This window comes from Aspergillus neoniger (assembly GCF_003184625.1).
Source record: "Aspergillus neoniger CBS 115656 unplaced genomic scaffold BO87scaffold_2, whole genome shotgun sequence".
In the NCBI taxonomy this organism is placed as follows: Eukaryota; Fungi; Ascomycota; class Eurotiomycetes; order Eurotiales; family Aspergillaceae; genus Aspergillus; species Aspergillus neoniger.
The window spans coordinates 268,783-287,565 of NW_020291130.1; the positions used below are offsets into that span (position 1 = coordinate 268,783).

Below are 18,783 nucleotides of genomic sequence, written 5' to 3' on the forward strand. Positions count from 1 at the left end.
TGCTATAGTCTATCTCCAACGAGGAAAGAGACTTGTGCGCCTGCTTGTCGGTCGTTGGAGGTATGGGCTCAAAGCTAAGCTGCGGATAGTTGATAGTTGATAGGTATGGCCGCCGACGCGCTGCGGGAAACGCGGTCACGTGTAAACGCGTCCGCGCGCCGGGTTAATTAAGGGATCTGCTGCCTGAGGTATGGACATGAAGACGGGGAAGAAGAAGACACTTGGATATACGGATAGGAAAAGCACAGAGTCATAGTCTTATAAGTTGTTTTTGTACTATCATTACATACATATGCTAATGCTACATACCGCTGACAATGCAATCATAATGCCGGAGGCATACCAGGCCACCCGGATGAGGTATCAAACAGAACATCCATCCAAACGAAAGACACAGGTGTATCCAACGTAACCATATCAAGCAGCAGAAGCAACAGTCTTCTGCGCCTCAGACCCTTCCCATCCAAGCTTCAACTGGGCCACCTTGGCTCCAATCTCCTTGGGCTGGACATCCGCACATGACTTAAGAACCACAGACTTCATCTGATTCACCGTGACGAGATTCACCCACCCCCCGGCAACATCCTCCCGGGCCAGAATCTCCAAACAAATCTCCACCTCCTGCTGGGAAATCGGACTCCGCACAGAATCCCGGACGTGCTGCGCAATCATCTCGATCCGGAACGGCGTCCGCTGCGCAGCCATCACGGCCTTCGCTCCGGTCCCGACATACCCAGCAGGTCTGAGCAGCGCCAAAACCCCCGCGACCTCCTCCACGCGCTCCGCAGCTGCCCTCCTTAGCAGCTCCTGCTTCGACGGCGGCGGCGGCAATGTCGCCTGTCGCAGCTGCTTATCCTTTATGCGCTCCAGCAGTCCCTTCCGGCGCGTACTTGCCGCATCGATCGGTTTCTCTGGCACATCTTCCTTCCCATCCGCACGTAACTTCTCCGTCTTCAGTCGAATCACTCCGCCCCTCAAGTCCTGCAACCGTTGCTGTCCCTTCCGGAACGTGGTGAACGGTGTCAACGACTCTTGGATCGTCGCAACGCCCAGCGTGTTGACGAAGTTCACCCTCGATTCGTCTCCGTCCACCGCATCCAATGCCTTCTCCCAGAGCAGATCTACGCTCTGCTCAAACCGCTCCTGCAATTCATTCTCGCTCGTCCGCTCCTCGCCATCCCGTACAATTCGCTCCAAGCACACCCTTCCCAGCCCATAATTCGCGATCCGATATCCGGGAAACGCTGTCGATGATGGCTCCTGGTCCAGAATCCAAATGAGTCGTTGCAGATCCTTGATTACCACCTTCCGCTTCTTCCAGAGTCGTTCAATGGTAGGGAGCAGTTCTCTCAGGTCGGCAGGGGCAGTAACACCATTGTGCATAGCATGAAGCGCAACAGCCTTCAGGAACGCTCCATGCAGGTTTACGAGATCCTCCACACATGCTGCACGACGACTCACAGGAGCTGGCTTTGTGGTTGTCTTCCTAGCACCTGTGCGTTTCGAGGGGGTACTCGGCGGCTGCTCAGGAACAGCAGTAGCAGCCGAGCCGCTCCTCCTCACTGACACCGAAGACCGTGCATAATGTCCACTTCTAGGCGTATTCAAAGTCAATTCTCCCAATCGGAGAGACTTGGAAGGCGTGACTGCATCCGTGCTTTCCGTTCCCTGGGGCCCCCGGCAGTCGACGTTTTCGAGCTCGACCAGTTTGCGTTTCTTGGAAGGCGTGACCGGGACATTCGTTGTTGTCGTAGCGGGCTTCTTAATATCTGATAAGGAGGAAGGAGCTACAACGCCGGGCTTAGTTGCTCTTGCGAAGCTCTGGATGCCCGGTTGCTGCTGCTGTTGCAGGCCTCGGGCTGCCTGCCTTGTGGAATAAGTGCGCGGCATCGCGGTTTCCGATTGTTAAAGTGAGGAAATTAAGGGATAGAAATCCTATTGGCGTATCATAGAGTAATTATTAGACAATTAGACCCTTAAGATAAGATAGGATAAAAGTAGTAGTGGTGTATGTATGGAAAGTCTGGGGAAGAGAGGAAGAAGATAATATGAGTGTTAGAGAAAATCCACTAAAACGGGGAATGATTATTCTTTTTTCTTTAAGGGATGGGACAAATGGATGGGTAATAGCGGGTAGCGTGGATTCTAGGTGGAGTTCACGCGCGACGCGATCAAGGCGCGTCTGGTGTCTTTGGCGTATCCGTGTTGGCCGGAAAGGGTAGTATTAGTTTTGAGTTGGAACTTTAGCTGCGGGTCATGACCACATTGACTTTTGATAAATGCAGAAAGGAAATTATATCATTGATTCACTCGAGAGAGATTGTTGTTCTCTCAATATAAGCCATACTTCCTTGGTCATATATGAATAAAATGTTGATATTCCTCACTGTTCCTAGAGCAATAATCAGTCTCGGAATGCAGCATACCGTAGCCCCCCTCTCCTCCCCGCACTGTAGTCTAGACTAAGTGCTGCAGATTGGGGACGGAGGTATGCTCTAGAACGCTGCTTTCCTTGTCACTCTCTCTCCACTATTTTTGCACTTTGGTTGGGTAGTTGGCTAGACCGTAGTCATCTATCTAACCTTACTAAGTCCCATAACTCTGGCTCCGCACACTACGTAACTTTTTTCACTAATACAGACACTAATATCCAGACAGAGAGAAGGGGATAGATAAATGCATCATTCATTAACATAACACCATCACCTTAACCCAGATATACGTAGATAAGTACACAAACAACATATCCAGACAAGACGCAACTCGTCATTCTTATCATCACAATAATTATAAAAGTAGATGAACGATGCATATTAAAACAGCATCAGCATCAGCATCATCATAAAGCCCAGCCCAGCTAAGCTCTCATTTTCCAATCAACCACCTCCCTCCTCCTCCTCCTCATCATCATCATCATCATCAAGCATATAAATCACTTCCAAGAGGCTGTAAGATTATTATTTCTTCCCCCCAAACCACCCCGACACGGCCCCCTTCGCCTCCGCCGCCTTCTCCTCCACCTTACCCTCCAACTTCTCTGCTCCTGAGCGCAACTCAGCCGTCTTGTCGCGACCAATTTTCTCCAGACGGTTCATGCTATCTTTGGCGTCTTTGCTGGCGGTGTCGATCTATCATCATCACACAATATCATTAGCATCCATCGTTCTCACACCATGAAGTAAACAGTATAGGAAAGAGAAGAAGGGTATGACATACCGCCTCATCAACATTCAACCGTGCCTCATACGCTGCCTTTTCACCTGCCTTCTCGGCTTGATCGCCTGTGGGTGCCTTGAGACGGGCGAGGTGGGCGTCATCTATATTATACCATCGAACATACAGCATTAGCAAACAACACCAATCAACATAATCACAATACAAGGAATGAATAAAGGGAGAAGCATACGTCTCATCTCCTCCTTCGCAACCTTCGGATCGCCTCCAGCGCGGTACATGTAATAGCCACCGGCGCCGAGGGCAGCAATGCCGAGGTAGAGAGCGGTAGGGTTCTTCGACATGGTGGATGTATGTATATGTATGATCTTCTTGAGGTATAGACAATTCGAATGGAATGCTTGTTATTGTTGTTCGCAGCTTGAATGAAATCCGGTACAGGAGGGAGACAACAGACAGGTACTTATAGATTGTAGATGAGTTGAAGTTGGAAATGAACCTTTGGTTGTTAGGCTGGGCAGAGAGAGAAAGAAAGTAATGAGTGCAGTGGCTAACTACTAGGCAAGTGTCACAGGGTATGACGTCTTTGGGGGGTTAGGGTCCGGCTTCGGTCTTCTTCTCCTCTTGTCGGGTGGTGCAGTCGGTTCTTTTTTGTTTTCTTGTTTGTTTTACTTATGAATTATTAGGTGTCTTTGCTTGTGCGAATCAGATGATTGGGTACTTTATTTTATTGTAGAGGTTTGTAAGTCGATTATTTATCCCATATATTGTCTCTGTAGTAGAGGTATTTGCAAACAGCTACAGAGCTATGCTGGTCCGGCGCGGCGAGGATCGGCTGCGGGACCGACACTACGTCACTGCAAGGTCATCGGGTGCAACGGCTTCCATGACCCAGCTCTGCTTGCTTCTGACACAAGTACTAACGAAGGACATGGGGTAGATGTTGCTGGAGTGGGCTGGTGTAAATCGAACACGTCATGATGGGGCTGTTTGTTATCTACTTCATGTTGACTATGTAGTAGTTACCCACCAGTTACAAAGTACAACTGGAATGGAATTGAATCTCTGACATTTATCACTTTACCCGCAGCTGGTTGCTAATTGAATCCTCACTGTCGCAGAAAAAAAAAAGACACATATAATGAAATACACAGAGGGCCACACTTGGACACCATAAGGAGAGCGCAATGGATAGATATAGACAGAAGCCGAACACACAATCGAAGCCACACCACGACCAGAGTAGGAAACTCCTTCCATAACCTCGTAGCTGAGCTCGAGATCAAGGCCGGGGGGTATCTTCATGCACTATGGACAGCAGACCGGAGGTGATGAGAACGCCAAAACATGCAACCGGACAAGAAAACCAAAAGACAAAAAGAAAAGAAAACACCCGAACGAAGACACAGCAATTGTCAGAGAAGCCCATATATCGATCCAACCCACTGATGCATTATTCGTCAGTCATCACATCATAAAGATTCCCGCAGCCGAGCGGTGGTGTGCAGCTCCGAGTAACGAGAGGCTAAAGTATCTAGCAATCCGCAGTTATATCAAGAACAAAGAAAATGTAGAGGATCCCCCAGAAAGAAAAAGACCGGGCGCCCCGTACTATACAACTCCGGCTCGAAACAAAAGAGGAAATGGCGGGAAAACCGAGAAAGATCGACTTCGGAATTGAAACCACTCAAACCCCCTGCTCGCAGAGGACATCCAACATGTTCACACCAAGACTTCTTCACAGGAACAGCTTCGCTGCGCTTTTGTTCTCACTCGTGGCAACGGCAACCAGTGCCTCCAGCCGACCCATTCCAGGCTCTCGGGCGGTGTGGGGTAGGAATTCGGACCGTGGATCATGTTTGCCGTGATAGCTATCAGTCTGTGGGGGAAGCGGGGGACAGGCCTGCAGTTCAATCAGTGATTTGGCCCTCAGCGATACTCCGGGTAACGGGTGCGTACTGCATGAGAAGTATCGGATGAAAACGGGGGGTGGTGCGGCTCCACATAGCCATTGTTGTGCACAATGGCGGGATGGTATTCCAGGGACGCCGTTGAGGGAGTATGTACCCCTTCACTGCTACTGGAGTCCTCAGGCGAAGTTCGCGTGGCCTGAGAGCTCGAGGTAGCATTGCTGTAGGAAGGAGCATGCCCATGTCCTCGGTAATCGTGGAACTGTGGTTGGTACGAAGACGAGGGGCGAGATCCCACATTGTGAATCTCTGCAATGGTCTGCTGGCTCCAGTTCGATGCGTCCCGCTGTGGAGGCTTGTCTCTGATGTGCAGGCCAGTGAGGTTCGTGTGCAATGACATGTCCCAAGAGACATGGCCCCGTCGGTGACCAGGGCCAGAGATTGGCGGTGCCGGTCGTTTAGCGGGCTGTATGTAGTTGTAGCCCCCGGCAAGGTTATAATTCGGAGGTTTGTTGGGGTTGTCGATTTGCATCGGACTCGACCGCCGAACGGGCGGTGTCAAGGGCCTTTGAGCCACCACCTTATCAAAGCTCTCAATTCCAGGCAGCCGCGGTGGCTGCTCTGTTGATCCATTGGCGCCTAAAGATGGCTTAAACACTTCTGGCGTCTGATAGTTGCTAAGACCGCTTGTAGCAGGCCGAGGGACCGTAGACCAAGTCGAAGGATGCCAAGTTCTTCTCCGGAGATCAGCGTCGGTAGCACCGTGGTTTGTTTCGTCGCGGGAGAGTGAGTAGGACGAGCTGACAGGGCTCGCATAGACGCCTCCATGAGGAGCATACGCTTGCGTCGGAACGTAGTTCGGCGGGTAGGCATTGACGTGTTGCGATGCGAACGGGTTCGCACCCGTAGGAACGGAGAGACGGCGGGCGGCAGTTTTGCCTTCCCAGAAGCCCGAGGCCTGTGATGCCGTAGAGATGGGGGAAGCCACGTGCGGGCTGCCGTTGCCGCCCGCTGAGAAGATGTGGTGAGACGGCGTGTAGGGAGATCCGCCGGCTGTTGGACCGGGTATTCCGCGGGCAGGTGGCGTGCTAGGGGCGTCCATCGGCTCCATCAGACGCGCCCTATCATTCGCCATCATCAAGGGTGGAGGTCGGCGACGAAGCTCCTGGGGCTGACTGAAGGTGGACGCAGTTGAGGTAATGCTCGAGGCAGATAGGTTTCGACTGTGACCTCTGCTATGGGTTCCCTGACTGCCCGCGGTTCCTGCTCTAGCTCGACCTTGGGGTCGTACACGGTCTGTCCGGATCTGGCGCTGGAATCGTGTTCCAGTGGCTGCAAGAGAGTCTCCAGGAATTTCCTCGTTGACGTGCACCGTCTGAGCATGCTGTCGCAGATTATCGAGACGGGAAAAGCGACGTGAACAGTGACACTGAAACGGACGTTCTCCGGTATGCTTGCGGATATGTCGAGCGAGATGTTCACTTCTTGTAAAACTCAGATTACACGGTGGGAAGTCTGTGCAATAGAATCGTTGACCCTTCTTCTTTTTCGAAGGTGGAGCGCCACCCTTATTTTCCGCCTCATGTTCAGATCCTTCATCCGACTCACCGTGTACAGCATCCTCTGAGGTCAGCGATGCACTCCCCTGGGAGTCGGCATGGTGATGTGAGTCTTCGATGCTATTTATGTTCCGAGGCGTGCTCTCGTCGTGGGCAGCGATCATGGACGATGTCGTATCTTGGGGCGCCGCGCCGGGCTTGGCGTGAGGGCGAGGTGTGGAAGATGTTGTCGCCTCCTCCATGACGCGGTCTGGCGGCGATGAAATATTATTCACAGGTGAAAATGAAGACATATTGACAGCGAGGGCAGCCCTCGACTCCACCGAGTAGTCTATGTACTGTTCCGAAAACCGGACAGGCGAGCGATCGACGGAATGCGAGCTCGAGCCGTTTCAAGGGTGAAAGATGGAGGTTTCAAGATGTCAAAAACGCGGTGTCGATCGCACGATGCTGACTACTGGATAAATGTGCGCAGCAATGTAAGCAAATGAACCATCGTGTTTAAACATAATTCCCGTTGTGTGAATAAATTTTACCACCTCAAAGAAGGCGTAAACATTACCAGCAAGGGAGTAGTGAGGGGGAATCTTTGTGGTTTCTGGTATCGGGCGAACGAGGAGGGGGAGGAAAAAAAAGAATTTTGGAAAACTTACGAAGGAGGGGAGGTAACTCAAGGTGTTTTGAAATCCGAGCGAGGGGTTGAAAAGTGAGGAATGTTGGAGACAAATGGCGATGACCTGTTTAGCCGAATGCCCGACGAAGATGGCGAAGCAAGGGTAGCCAGGTTGTACACGATAGATGGAAGGGCACGACCATTAGGTGTGAGGACGCATCGCTCACAGATCGACCTGGCCGAGAGGGGGAAGGGACAGCTGGTTGATCGACCGACAGATAAGTCTGGTGGACTGAACGGGCAGAAGGATACGATGACGGAGAAGGGAGGGAGGTGAGGTTTCAGGCAGGTGTATCGGTGATCACTAATAGGAAAAGAGGCGGCGGCGGCGACGGAGGATGAGGACGTGGTAGTTGGAGGTGGTCAGCGGTGGTTGTTGTTTGGAGAGATTTGGCGGACTCGATCGAGTTTCCCGCCGACGTCGAGTCCTGGTTGTGGGTATGACAGTCAGGACACCGACCCAGCCAAGACCTGAACTAATGGCAATAAAAATAGGTGTATCGCGAACCGATCGGGCCCCTGGTTTACGGATCGTCCGGGGAGAAACCAGGCATGCGCAACGGAAACAATAAACGGAGAAGTCAAATGAAAATAGAACAGGATGAAAAAAAGAAAGAAAAACAACAACAACCGAAATCAGAAACTAAAATGTGATATGGATTGCCACAAAAAATCAAAAATTGTATGAATCATATAAATAGTATAGGGACGAAACCAACCAGGTCCAAGCTAGGCTGGGCACTAGTAAGCGATGATGTACAGGCACCAGGGCCACGAGGGGCGGTGATGGATGGGAAGGATGAGGGGAGGGGGGAGGGAGATTTGTTGGAAAGGAAGGGAAAGGAAGGATGGGAAAGAATGGAAAGGGAAGAAGGATGGATGGTCAGAGGGTGAGACGGGAAAGTCAAGTAAGTAGGCGAAGAAAAAGAACAACAAGAGAGGAAGAGGAGGCTGATGGATCCCAAACTTTAGATTGGAGGGAAGGGAAGGGCGAGAGTCCATACAAGTAGTAGTAGTAGTACTAGTAGTGTGTAGCCTGTAACCAGGGTGAAGATGACGGCAACCCACCGACCCCAAACAGGTGAATGGTGACGACGATAGTGCCGGGCGTCAGGACCCCAGCCAGAAACACTTCAGGAGGAGATGGAGAAGCAACTGGAGGCTTATCGGAAACAACGGTCGATTCGGCAGCGGACGGCGAAACGAGTGGGCACAAAGAGGAAGAGTAGTGTAGTAGTGAATAGAGAGTAGATAGTGGTAGAAAGAGAAGAAAGAGGAGGTGAGAAGGGAGAAAGATGAAGAGAGAGGGAGAAGATCAGAAAGAGACGAAACAGGCGTCAAGAGGGGGGAAAACCGGTGGAGAGAGAAGAAGAGTACTAAGTAGTAAGTAGTAATGGTGGTAGATAATGGTAGCGGTAGTGGTAGTGATAAGTATAAAGTCGAATACTCATCCAGAAAGAGTAAGAATCCTTATTTTACTTAATATTTTTCTTCTCTTTTTCCCCCTTTGGGTACCAGACAAATTTACCCTACAAGAAAGAAAGGGAAAAAAAAACCACCATCTATTCAGACTACAAGGCTGAGTACCTTCGGTCGGGGGTACAGGGTACTTAGATAGAGAGCGGCGACTTGGCCAGTCACCGCCGCAATGCTACGTACGATCGTTGGAGAGGAACGGATAGCGCCTGAGTTTGCAGTTTGATCAACATGACGGTGACGATGCGGATTTGTCCTCTATAGAGTTCGGGCGAAAAATGAACTCACCGGGGGGTTGAGAGTGAAGGTTGATAGGTAAACTCTTTTAGCCCCAGGTACTGACGACTTGGTCCGGACCGATGGACACGAATCATCGATCGCAAGACCGGTGGAGATACTCCAGTTGGATGAATTCATGAGCCAGTCTCGCCGAGGGTTGGAGCCTTGGATTTGCCTGAACGATGGGAAGTTGGACTGTAGGATTCTGTTTCATCGAGTGGTCATCGGTCGGCAACCCCGGTTTTATCCCTTCCGACTCATCGCAGAGAAAAGAGACAAGAAAAGAGAGATACGATAATATCTACGAGGCAAAGTACCTGATACACCGATATGGCGAGATTGGAGGTATCCAGTATCCCAAGGAAGACAGAAAATGAGAGAGGATGGGCACACCGAATCAATACCGCTCGTACGCGCCGGTATGAACCCCGTATCAGGAACCCAGCGCTTAGCAATCGCCAGAGAAGGAAGCGGGCAACAAGATGGGCTGGCTTGCGAAGACCCTTCCCAAGGGTTTGGACACCTTCCCTCGAGAACACAAAACTAATTCGGATGAATGGGCTTCTTCGAGGTTGTTTCTCGGTAAGGCTGGCTAAATTGGCCCCAAAAGAAGTTCTCGGCCCAGGTCTGTCTGGAGCGGTGCCATGGTCGTCTGGATCAAGGGTCCTTCTTGGACAGTTCATATAACGGAGGAGGCCCGTCCAAGAAAAAGAGTGGTGAGTGGTGAGGCACCAGGCACTGCAGCCAGTGGGGCACCGCAGAGGGGGGCACCGATCGGCTACTTTTTCCCGGTGCCAGGGCTGCCCGTCAACTGGACGGATTATTGTTTGATGATTCATGAATCGTTCTTGCCAGACTGAGTCCAGGTGCTGACCAGAAATCCTCCGCGGATGGCCCACGGGCGGCGACTCTCGGTGACGTTAACCACTCAATGCTCCCTCGCCCCTTTGTCTGGTAAGTTTGACCGGTGACAAAACCCCCAGCCCAGATCTGCTCTTCTCTTCTTCGCCTTTGGTCTGTCCACCACCCAGACATCCGTTCGTGAGTTTGGAGGGGGAAAGGAAAAGGGCCTGAGCCAAATGTCGCAGTGCAGAGTGTGTGCCATGTCTCGTGGCGTGGCACAGAGCGGCGTTACCGGGCAATCCGGGGGTTCGAGAGGGGGAGAAGAGGGAAAGAATAGGGAAAGGAGGAAAAGTTGACTAATTGCCTAGATACACACATTGTGACTGACTGACTGCCTGCCTGCCTGCCAAACTAGACTCCATATAGACTAAACGGATTAAAGGTACATGAAGGTCCACCTTTCTTTCAGTGTGGACGGTATATTGTGAGATCTAGGCTGCAATGCTGCAGGAGAGGGGAGGCACAGGGTGCGACGACTGCGTAAGCCGGCCAACGCCTGACTGGATTATCAAACGGCCCAGGACAGCAGGATTCAGCATGGAATACGAACGGAATGTCGCACAATGGGTTCCGGGGCTTCCACACCTGCAGTTTGAGGTGGAATTCTCCGGGCCGAACGCTGCAGTACCTTACATCGGCCTCGTCACAAATTCATGTCCTCGTCGGTATACTACTGAGTAGATGTCTCGACATCTGAGTGTCATCTCACATTCAACGGCACACTCTATTTGAGACGCTCACTCCGTTTCATAATCCCCACCAAGGAAGATTAGCAGTATCGTCATGACAATGTCGATGTTAATAGCAGTGATATACGTCAGGCCTGAACTAACTGGCTGAAAGCTTGTTCCTGATTAACGAAGAGCGCAGCATTAACCCCCCCAGCAGGCTCCATCATGGCCGCGTTCAGGACATTGATAAGGTTCCTTCTTGAACTCAAGACCCCGGTGGACAATAGTAATTCAATTCATTTAGACTCTGGGGAAAACCTGGAGCAAAGTCAAAGTAGGGCACTCAGGTGTCTGCACGCATCTCCTCGCCAGCCTCTCTAGCACCTGCAAACGGCACGGGAGTCGATGGAAGCTTCTTCATCGCGTCTATGACCTCTGGTTGATGCGGGACAAAGAGGAGTCCATCTGGGGGTGCACGCGGACAGCTAACGCCACATGTTAGAGTGATGATGTGCTCCCCGGTATGGAGATTGGAGTCAAAAGCGCGCCGATTGACAGCAGCTTTCCCTGGAATCCCCATGCGCGGGGCTACTTAGCCTGAGCATGGAAGAGATAACCCAAGTAGGCGGAGCACCGTGCTTATAGGACGTCGGAGTATAGGCCTGCGAGCCTCGCAAAAGTTACTTTACCGTGGTGAGTAAAGATTGTGAACAATGCATTAGTGTCCCGCATTGGCCTTATTGATGGGATCGTGGGGTTTTTACAGTACTGTGTACACTTCTCTCCAGCCCAGATTGGCAGCCAATATCCAGCTATTTTGGAAACCCACACGCTGAACAGGCTATTCAACCTAAGCCGTGCTATACAACGACATATGTCATATGTCAGTATGAAGCAACCCGTCAGTTGCCCGATCCTGGATTAACCTAACTTCCACTCGGAAGGTAGCGGCACCAAGCTCTAGATGAATCAGTCCGGTCCCCCAGACCTTCAACTCCCAGCAGGATCGTAAAAACTAGCACCTCAAACCAAGTCCGATCTCGCCATCATTCCCAGGGTCGAACGGGAGGAGGGGTTGGAAACGCTCGTCTCGTAAAAAAGGGCGGGTAAGTTAGTTCCCCCCTCTAGCACTGCAGAGATCCGGTCTGGGTGATCGACGTGGCACTGCCAGTCTAGTAATCCACCAATGAACAGGTGCAAGAGCAGGTAAGGCACAGGAGCACGGGCGAACGCACAGGTAAAGGTACCACGCCTCCCCGACCAGCAGGCCCATTCATCATTGCACCACCACCATCTTTCTCCTCCATTTGCACTGGTTGCTTGCCCCTCATTTCCAAAACCTGATAAGCCCACCGGCACACGCGCGCGCCACTGAGGGGCAAAAAAGAGAGTCAATCAGGTTTAGTTTCCCCCTTTTGTGCCAAGATCATCTTTAGTGGCTACAATGTCCATCAAGGGGGAGCGGGAGGGAGACAAGAGGAGAAGCTCGTTGTAGTAAATGCTGAAGAGGGATAAAAGCGGGTGTGAGGGGATCCCGTAAGACAGGTTCAATCAATGATGATGATTGATGACAGGTGACACGGGTCTGTCCCATCCCTGTTGTATCTGAAACATCGATATCGGTGATGACGGGGACTGCCAGTGCATCCCTCGCCTCTCATCTATCTATTATTATTTCCTTTCCCTTTTCTTTTGGCCCTTCCCCTCCTTGCCGTCGGGTTCTTATCAATGGGAAAGCGGGGTTATGATAAGTAACTGTGTAGTCCAAGTGGGATGTCCCCGGAGCTAACGAGAAGAGGGGAGAGTACTTAGAAGAAAGGGAAGAAGAAGGGCGCGTGCACGGATGTACGTGTGTGTGTGTGCTACCCGCTGAGAGATGGAGTACAAAGCAGGTACCTGCGTTGCAAGAGAGGGGTGTACCTGGTAAGGTATTGTTGGGGTATCTACTACTACTACTACTACTACCTAGTACCTTATTGTTCGTTGAACATATACCATCTTCTTCGTATAGTAGTAGGTAAACAACATCCAAACCACTTGATAAATATATATAGTAAAATAAATAGAAATAAAAGACAATAAAATAAAGAAGATTAGGAATCCCATCAGCAACAAGCTAGTTATCCACCCAAACGCTTACGTATAAGACCATCAGATCACAGCGGGTCCTGGATCCAGAATGCTGACGTCTTACATTATGTGATTTTCTCTCTCTCTCTCTCTCTCTCTTTCTCCGGCGGCAAAACACTTCCTCTCTACACACACTGCAGCACACTAATGGAACAACATTTATCATAGCGCAAGTAAGTAATTACTAAACGGTGCTTTTCTTCCATCCGTCCTTAATCAATCCCTTTCCGCCGAAGAATATATATATCCAGCCATAGATCTCATCTATATTATTAGGTATACACACTACCTTGTAGCACCCGACTAACTAACATATTAAGAAACTAAATCGAAACCCAAACCCAAACCTAACCTTATACTTCACTTAGTTACCTGTAGACTACTAAGTTATTAGAGAAGTAACATGTATGACTCACATCATACATCAACACAACCAACCAACCAACCAACCAACAATCCTCCTACCACATACACAGCCTGTATACTACTAACGCATTACATCTATCGATAACTTATCCATAAGTCATGCATATCGTATCTAGGCCCAAACACAACATACATACATACACACTTACGTAGTGGCAAAAAGCAAAAAGCAAAAAGCAAATCCATTCTAAAACTTTTATAGTAGTAAAAGTATCAAGAAGAAACCCTAAATCTGAACAAGATAACCTCCGATAACTTACGTAACCTATCAATAATACAAATATTTGAAACAATCGAAGCATACATATGCTTGCCTAGTAGTAGTAAGAAAAGAAAAACAAAAGAAGAGGGAAAGAAAAGTAAAAGTGAGGCGAAGTCAAACCCCCATGATTGGTTCAGAGATGTTATGGTTGCACAGTTGAGTAATACTACTTACTACCTACCACTTTCACGCTTACTATTTATTTTGTTTGAAGATGGGGATTGGGGGCTGAGCTGGAAGGATAAGGCAAGCCAGGGGGGGCGGGGAGGGGTGTCAGCTGATGATGGCTATGATGATGATGATGCTGCATGTATGCATGCATGTATGTATGTGTATGTGTATGTGTATGTGGTCAGTGTGTACCTGTCTATTTCACATTTCACATGGGAAATGGGTCTATTGTACTACTTACTTACTCTTGCTTGCTTTGGCTCTGTGCCTGAAGTAACTAACTTACTCACTGCGCATACATAAGTGTTTAATGTGATGTGATGTGGTTGGGTATATTATGGCGTTATTGTATTTAGTTGGTAGCTATTTATCATTATAATACATACTGCACAGCCTCAAATTCACCCCCATCATGCCTGTCTATCTAGTACACCGGCAATAGAACTGACCATAACAGCTGCTTCCCGTTCCCAGCTCCTTTCCAATCCCGAGTCAACCCCCAGTCGCTTCTCAGTTCCCAGGATTGACGTGGGGAGCTGCGAGCCCCGCAGAACGCAGTCCTTGACTTCCTTCTTGATACGGTCCCGGTTGGAGCGCAATGTCCGGGCGGACACGCCGCCGCGGTTGACGATTTCCTGCACACGAGCCGCGAGGTACGATGCGAGTGATCGCCAGAAGTAGGATGGGAGGGAAGACGTGTCAAGAGCATTCAGCAATGGTTGCAGCAGATTGTTCTTGCCACTGGCTTGGACTTGTGGTTCCGGCTGTTCCCCGTTGCGGGTGCCAGCAGCTGCAGCTGCAGCAGGTGCTGCTGGGGGGAAGAGTGGATGCGAGGGTGGACGCAGGTTGTTGAGAATAGCTTCCAGGGCAAAGACATCCTGGCAGCGCGCAGACAGGTCGGAGAGAGTGCGCTCGAGAGTGGGCAACATGGTGAGCGCCCGAGTGAGGTTACTCAGGGACGAGGAAATGGCCGTTTGCATGTATCCTTGCAGGGTTGAGAGGAGCAAGTCTGGCTGGAAGCTTGCTGCGGAGGTGACATTCTTGGGGACCGGCGATAAGAGATACAAGATGTTGACGGCAGAAACGAGGCGTGCTCTGGCATCGCGCGCCTGTTTGTAGCTCATTTGTGACTGGGAGCCAGAGCCTGCACTTGCAATGGTCGACATGGTGAATCGACCGATGGCTTGCTGTGCTCTCGTCTTAACCATGTTCTCGGCGGGAATGACAAGCTCACTGCGCAGCGTTCGGATGACTTTGACACGGTCTAGTCCATGGCCCTCCTCGCCTACTGCCGTCTCAGAGAACATTCGACGTAGACTCACAATCGTGGAGGCGGCCCGTTCCAGCGTCCGGTAGTCATCCTTTGCAGGGGCTGTGGCATCAAGACCCCCGATCTCTGCAAGCTGGCTCTCCAGCTGTCGGCCTAGAGAAAGGCAGCGTGCAACCGCTCGTGCGAGTCGTACAGTAGCCAACGACTTCTCTGCAGCCACCCTGGCCTCATCGGCAGCTTCCCATTTGCGGAGAACTTCCCTTTCCAGCCGCTCATATCCCTGCGTTACCGAAGCGATCTGCTCTTCGGCTTCTTTGAGGATACGGCCCGCTGCGGCGGTCTGGTCGCGCGTGTGCGTCAGTAGGGGGAGGGCAGACTTAGTGGTCAGCGCATGGATGTGGGTGTCGATCTCCTGAAGATCGAATAACACCCGTGAAAGCGGGGTTGAAAGGTCCAGCGGTGTGTCTGTTGCATTGTTGGTGGCTACAACCAAGGAATTGGCAAACGAGGCGGGTGAGAATTCCGGGTCTAGGAAGGCCTCGTAGTCTATGTATGAGGGTTCACCGTCCGTCATGGCTTGTGGCGTCTGATTGGGAGACAATCAGGGAAGCAAACAGGTAAGAAAAGATTGGGAGGAAAGAAAGAAGCAGCGAAATTGGAGAATATGGAACTGAAACTCAAAATGAGAGAGGCTTGGGTATCACCGTATCGAACAAAGCAGATGGATTACAGGCCAGCCGTGTTGTTTCCCCCAGGTGGCCGCTTGACCGCAGGACAATCAAAGCTTAATGTGGCAGAGACTCCCATGTGATAGAGAGGATAGAATGGGGGATGCTGATCCAGCTAGCCATCGTTCAGCTCAAATGCTCGTGAAGACAAGCAGCAGCAGTTGTTGTTCGGGATGCCATGTGTCGCTTAGTGCATTAGTCAGCTGGCATAAGACGGTGTATATTTCCCAAGCATATCCTGCCAGGTCAGTCTATATCTGACATGACAACACACTGCATTCACATTGGTTGATTATATGTCCGATGATGGCAGTATCATCGTCTCTTGATTAGTATTCTCCTACCACATTCCATATCTACATCTACTGACTCGCGTTCTGCCAACATACACTTGATAAGGTTCTGTGTCCCCAAAGTGGTCGATAAACTTTTATCAATCTTAGTTGTATTTTCTCGTTGGACCCATAAAAGACCCACCTATAACACACGAGTCAATCACTGCATGTAACCGATATTTCAGGCACATTTATGGCCATATGACAACCTCGCTATTGCTGTTTTGGTTGTTCTGGAAGATATATCAATAAACAGCAGCTCTGTTCATCAATCAAGGCAAGATGGCCGAGTTGGTCCAAGGCGTCAGGTTAAGGTCCACCTTAATACCCAGCTTCACAGCTTCCTGATCATCGTAAGATGGCGTGGGTTCGAATCCCACTCTTGTCATATCTTTTTGCTTTTTCCACACTTCTGAAGCGGAGAGGTAGTTAGGTTTTTTTTTATCCCTTGTCTATCTATCGATCACATCTATTAGATTCAAGTGGCACGAGGAAACACGTGCTGTTGTAGGAGGCTCTGTGATCTTCGGCAATAGGGTTGTTTTATCTTCAAGGCTGCAGACATTGCAATGAAAATGTAGAATGCACATTACGAACACTTTTGCTAGTAGATACCGTTCCTTATTGCAGAACCCTTCCGTTAGTCTCTTCAACGATCAGCTCGTACTCAGGCTGGAACTCGGTATAGAAGTTGTGCTGCATATCGTCAGCCATCCATCCATCCACTACAGATTCTACAGAAGAGTAACTCACATGGTTCTGCGCAACATCAGCAGTATACTTCGCCACTTCATTCGAGATGATCCTCTTCGGAACGCCGTTCGCGGCCGCTGCTTCAGCCAGCAACTGCGTGTGGCAGGCATTGTCTAAGCTAAAGTAGAGGAAAGCCGCCTCGTCGACAGTTCGGCCCACGGTGAGAAGACTGTTTTCCTTCGTGAGTACATGATGTGTCTAGTGTCATGATATGTATCCGACTCACCCATGGTTCTGCAAAATGCAAGCAATATTGTCCTTTCCTAGGGCACGGGCAATCTGCTCACCCTCCTCCTGCGCAAGGGCAATACCGCCGTGGTCTTCGTAGACACCGACCTTTCCGTAGAGGTTGCATGCATCTATAGATACCAAATCAGACAAACCCTCTCAAGCAGCTAATGTCAAAATGAATCTACTAACCCTGCGTAAGCATCTCAATCGGCTTTCCAAACGCACTCCACGTCTTCCCATGAATGGAATGCGTATGCGCCGCAGCAATAACATCTGGCCGGGCCTTGTGAATTTCAGAGTGGATCATGAATCCGGCCTCATTTATGGGCAGCTGCGCACCACCCTCAGTGACGTAACCCTCTGCGTCAACGAGGACAAGATCCGATGCTTTGATGGTGGAGAAGTGCTTGGCGAAGGGGTTCATCCAGAAGTGATCCTTGAGGATAGGGTCTGTAGCGCATCCCATTAATATTTATCGAGCCGTACTTCTGCAATTGCATTGTGATACTGGAAATAATCACTCACCTCTCATAGAAATATGCCCCGACACACCCTCCCCGTACCCTTTCTTACCGAAGAACCGAAACGCAGCAGCCATATGCTCCTTCATCCACTGCCGCTTAGCCACAGGATCACTAAAAGTCGGAATACCCCGTAGCTTGAGCGTTCCGGCGCGATTCCCTCGCGCCACAGATTGGAACTCCTTGTCGTTGGCGGCATCTTCGATGTGGGCTTTGCTGGTGGAGCTGTTGTTGTCGGCCGCTACGACGACGGGGACGGGGTTAGTGGTGGTTTCGGTGATGGTAGCGGACATGGTGACTAGTAAGTAGTAGAGTACCCTCTCTCTGGTTTGCGATTTGGTTTCTGGAATAGAATGTCCTGGGAAGAAGAGGGGAAGATGAGTTGGCGGGGACAAAGTATAAATACTTAATGTATGAGGGGCACGCTAGATATTAATCTATAGCCTTTATCCTTTAGGCTTATCGCAGCCCCGGAATTGCATGTCAAGTAAAATGATAGGCGCACTGCGCCGAAGGGACGGGGGCTCTGATAGCTTGATAAGAGCTGTGCCCCGGGCCGGGGTCGTGCGCCTTCCGGGGACATGGTTCCATCCATGTCTTGATAGAGTGCACTTGTCCGGATGACAGTACCCGGATGTATATTATTCTTTCCTTGAGGGTGTAAAGTAAAATAACCAAGTATTTGAGTTTAGTAGAGGCTGTGAAGTCTGTGATGTTCAACCTGTGTGTTTTTTGGGGGTTGGATTCATTGCCCATTGCCGTTGCAAGAAAGCGAGTTGTTCAACCACTGCATTGTATGTTGCTAGATCAGTGGATGTGATTATGGTTTAACAAAAAAAACCAGATGTGGTGATGCAGCCAATGCTAAATAGACCAGCAAAACTAGTATGATGGAAGTGGCACAGTCTGCTGACACTTCAACGAACTGGATACTATCTCCGGTTAGGTGTGTCAACAGCAAGATCTCACGATGGGCAATTTATACTTTCCACCTCTTTGCGGGATCTATATCTTCCAGTTATATACAGATATCTTTCTGGGTGTCCTAAATATTTAGTACCTGCAATCGACCTTGTTGTGGAAGGGTCTGCCATTTGGATTAATAGCCGTTGGTAACTGTTAGGGGCTGCAGGCAATCTCTATGGAACGTTTTTTTTTTTGTTTTGACTGTCTTTGTACTGTCCTTGCTAAAATGTCATGGGCCGATTATGTGCTAAAGTAATGCGTTCCCGGATACATATCCGAGATCGTAGCCAGTGCAAAACCAATGTCTTCCAATTCTATGCCTACTCCTTGCCACAGCAAGTTTAA

The 18,783-nt window shown here is 50.1% G+C and overlaps 6 protein-coding genes and 1 non-coding gene across 7 annotated transcripts; 2 read left to right on the forward strand and 5 right to left on the reverse strand.

The window, feature by feature from the left end:
- Positions 1 to 294: 294 nt before the first annotated feature.
- BO87DRAFT_348749 (DNA replication factor Cdt1 C-terminal domain-containing protein) lies at positions 295 to 2,067 on the reverse strand. The gene has a single exon (XM_025620985.1). It carries the CDS (start codon positions 1,888 to 1,890, stop codon positions 418 to 420), a length of 1,473 nt encoding a protein of 490 aa, XP_025484519.1. The 5' UTR covers positions 1,891 to 2,067; the 3' UTR covers positions 295 to 417.
- A 603-nt stretch (positions 2,068 to 2,670) lies between these two features.
- BO87DRAFT_454896 (uncharacterized protein) lies at positions 2,671 to 3,518 on the reverse strand (the record flags this gene model as incomplete). Its single annotated transcript, XM_025628601.1, has 3 exons — positions 2,671 to 3,128; positions 3,217 to 3,317; positions 3,407 to 3,518. 3 exons carry the CDS (start codon positions 3,516 to 3,518, stop codon positions 2,958 to 2,960), a joined length of 384 nt encoding a protein of 127 aa, XP_025484520.1. The 3' UTR covers positions 2,671 to 2,957.
- Positions 3,519 to 4,912: 1,394 nt separating this feature from the next.
- Positions 4,913 to 6,936, reverse strand: BO87DRAFT_297768 (C2H2-type zinc finger protein; the record flags this gene model as incomplete). Its single annotated transcript, XM_025619030.1, has 2 exons — positions 4,913 to 5,077; positions 5,134 to 6,936. The coding sequence occupies 2 exons, from the start codon at positions 6,934 to 6,936 to the stop codon at positions 4,913 to 4,915; spliced, it is 1,968 nt and encodes a 655-aa protein (XP_025484521.1).
- Positions 6,937 to 7,369: 433 nt separating this feature from the next.
- BO87DRAFT_392716 (uncharacterized protein) lies at positions 7,370 to 10,029 on the forward strand (the record flags this gene model as incomplete). Its single annotated transcript, XM_025625024.1, has 9 exons — positions 7,370 to 7,419; positions 7,463 to 7,518; positions 7,628 to 7,762; positions 8,443 to 8,541; positions 8,572 to 8,595; positions 8,661 to 8,699; positions 9,128 to 9,260; positions 9,685 to 9,818; positions 9,938 to 10,029. 9 exons carry the CDS (start codon positions 7,370 to 7,372, stop codon positions 10,027 to 10,029), a joined length of 762 nt encoding a protein of 253 aa, XP_025484522.1.
- Positions 10,030 to 13,974: 3,945 nt separating this feature from the next.
- On the reverse strand, positions 13,975 to 15,752 carry BO87DRAFT_372264 (Golgi transport complex subunit COG5). Its single transcript, XM_025622238.1, has one exon. It carries the CDS (start codon positions 15,476 to 15,478, stop codon positions 14,045 to 14,047), a length of 1,434 nt encoding a protein of 477 aa, XP_025484523.1. The 5' UTR covers positions 15,479 to 15,752; the 3' UTR covers positions 13,975 to 14,044.
- Positions 15,753 to 16,090: 338 nt separating this feature from the next.
- BO87DRAFT_76070 (class II aldolase/adducin domain protein) lies at positions 16,091 to 17,860 on the reverse strand. Its single transcript, XM_025629544.1, has 5 exons — positions 17,477 to 17,860; positions 17,141 to 17,401; positions 16,947 to 17,079; positions 16,721 to 16,889; positions 16,091 to 16,663 (listed from the first exon to the last, which is right to left on the reverse strand). Exons 1-5 carry the CDS (start codon positions 17,763 to 17,765, stop codon positions 16,589 to 16,591), a joined length of 927 nt encoding a protein of 308 aa, XP_025484524.1. The 5' UTR covers positions 17,766 to 17,860; the 3' UTR covers positions 16,091 to 16,588.
- BO87DRAFT_t14 lies at positions 16,244 to 16,355 on the forward strand. The gene has a single exon. It is a non-coding gene; the product is annotated as a tRNA-Leu (tRNA).
- Positions 17,861 to 18,783: the final 923 nt, after the last annotated feature.

Bases quoted from the DNA above. Each gene is read 5' to 3' on its own strand.
- BO87DRAFT_348749 (XM_025620985.1), bottom strand. From the start codon at position 1,890: ATGCCGCGCACTTATTCCACAAGGCAGGCAGCCCGAGGCCTGCAACAG.
- BO87DRAFT_372264 (XM_025622238.1), bottom strand. From the start codon at position 15,478: ATGACGGACGGTGAACCCTCATACATAGACTACGAGGCCTTCCTAGAC.
- BO87DRAFT_76070 (XM_025629544.1), bottom strand. From the start codon at position 17,765: ATGTCCGCTACCATCACCGAAACCACCACTAACCCCGTCCCCGTCGTC. The intron at 17,402-17,476 runs GTGAGTGATTAT...GATGCGCTACAG, and splicing joins GGGGCATATTTCTATGAGAG to ACCCTATCCTCAAGGATCAC. The intron at 17,080-17,140 runs GTTAGTAGATTC...TGGTATCTATAG, and splicing joins GATTGAGATGCTTACGCAGG to ATGCATGCAACCTCTACGGA.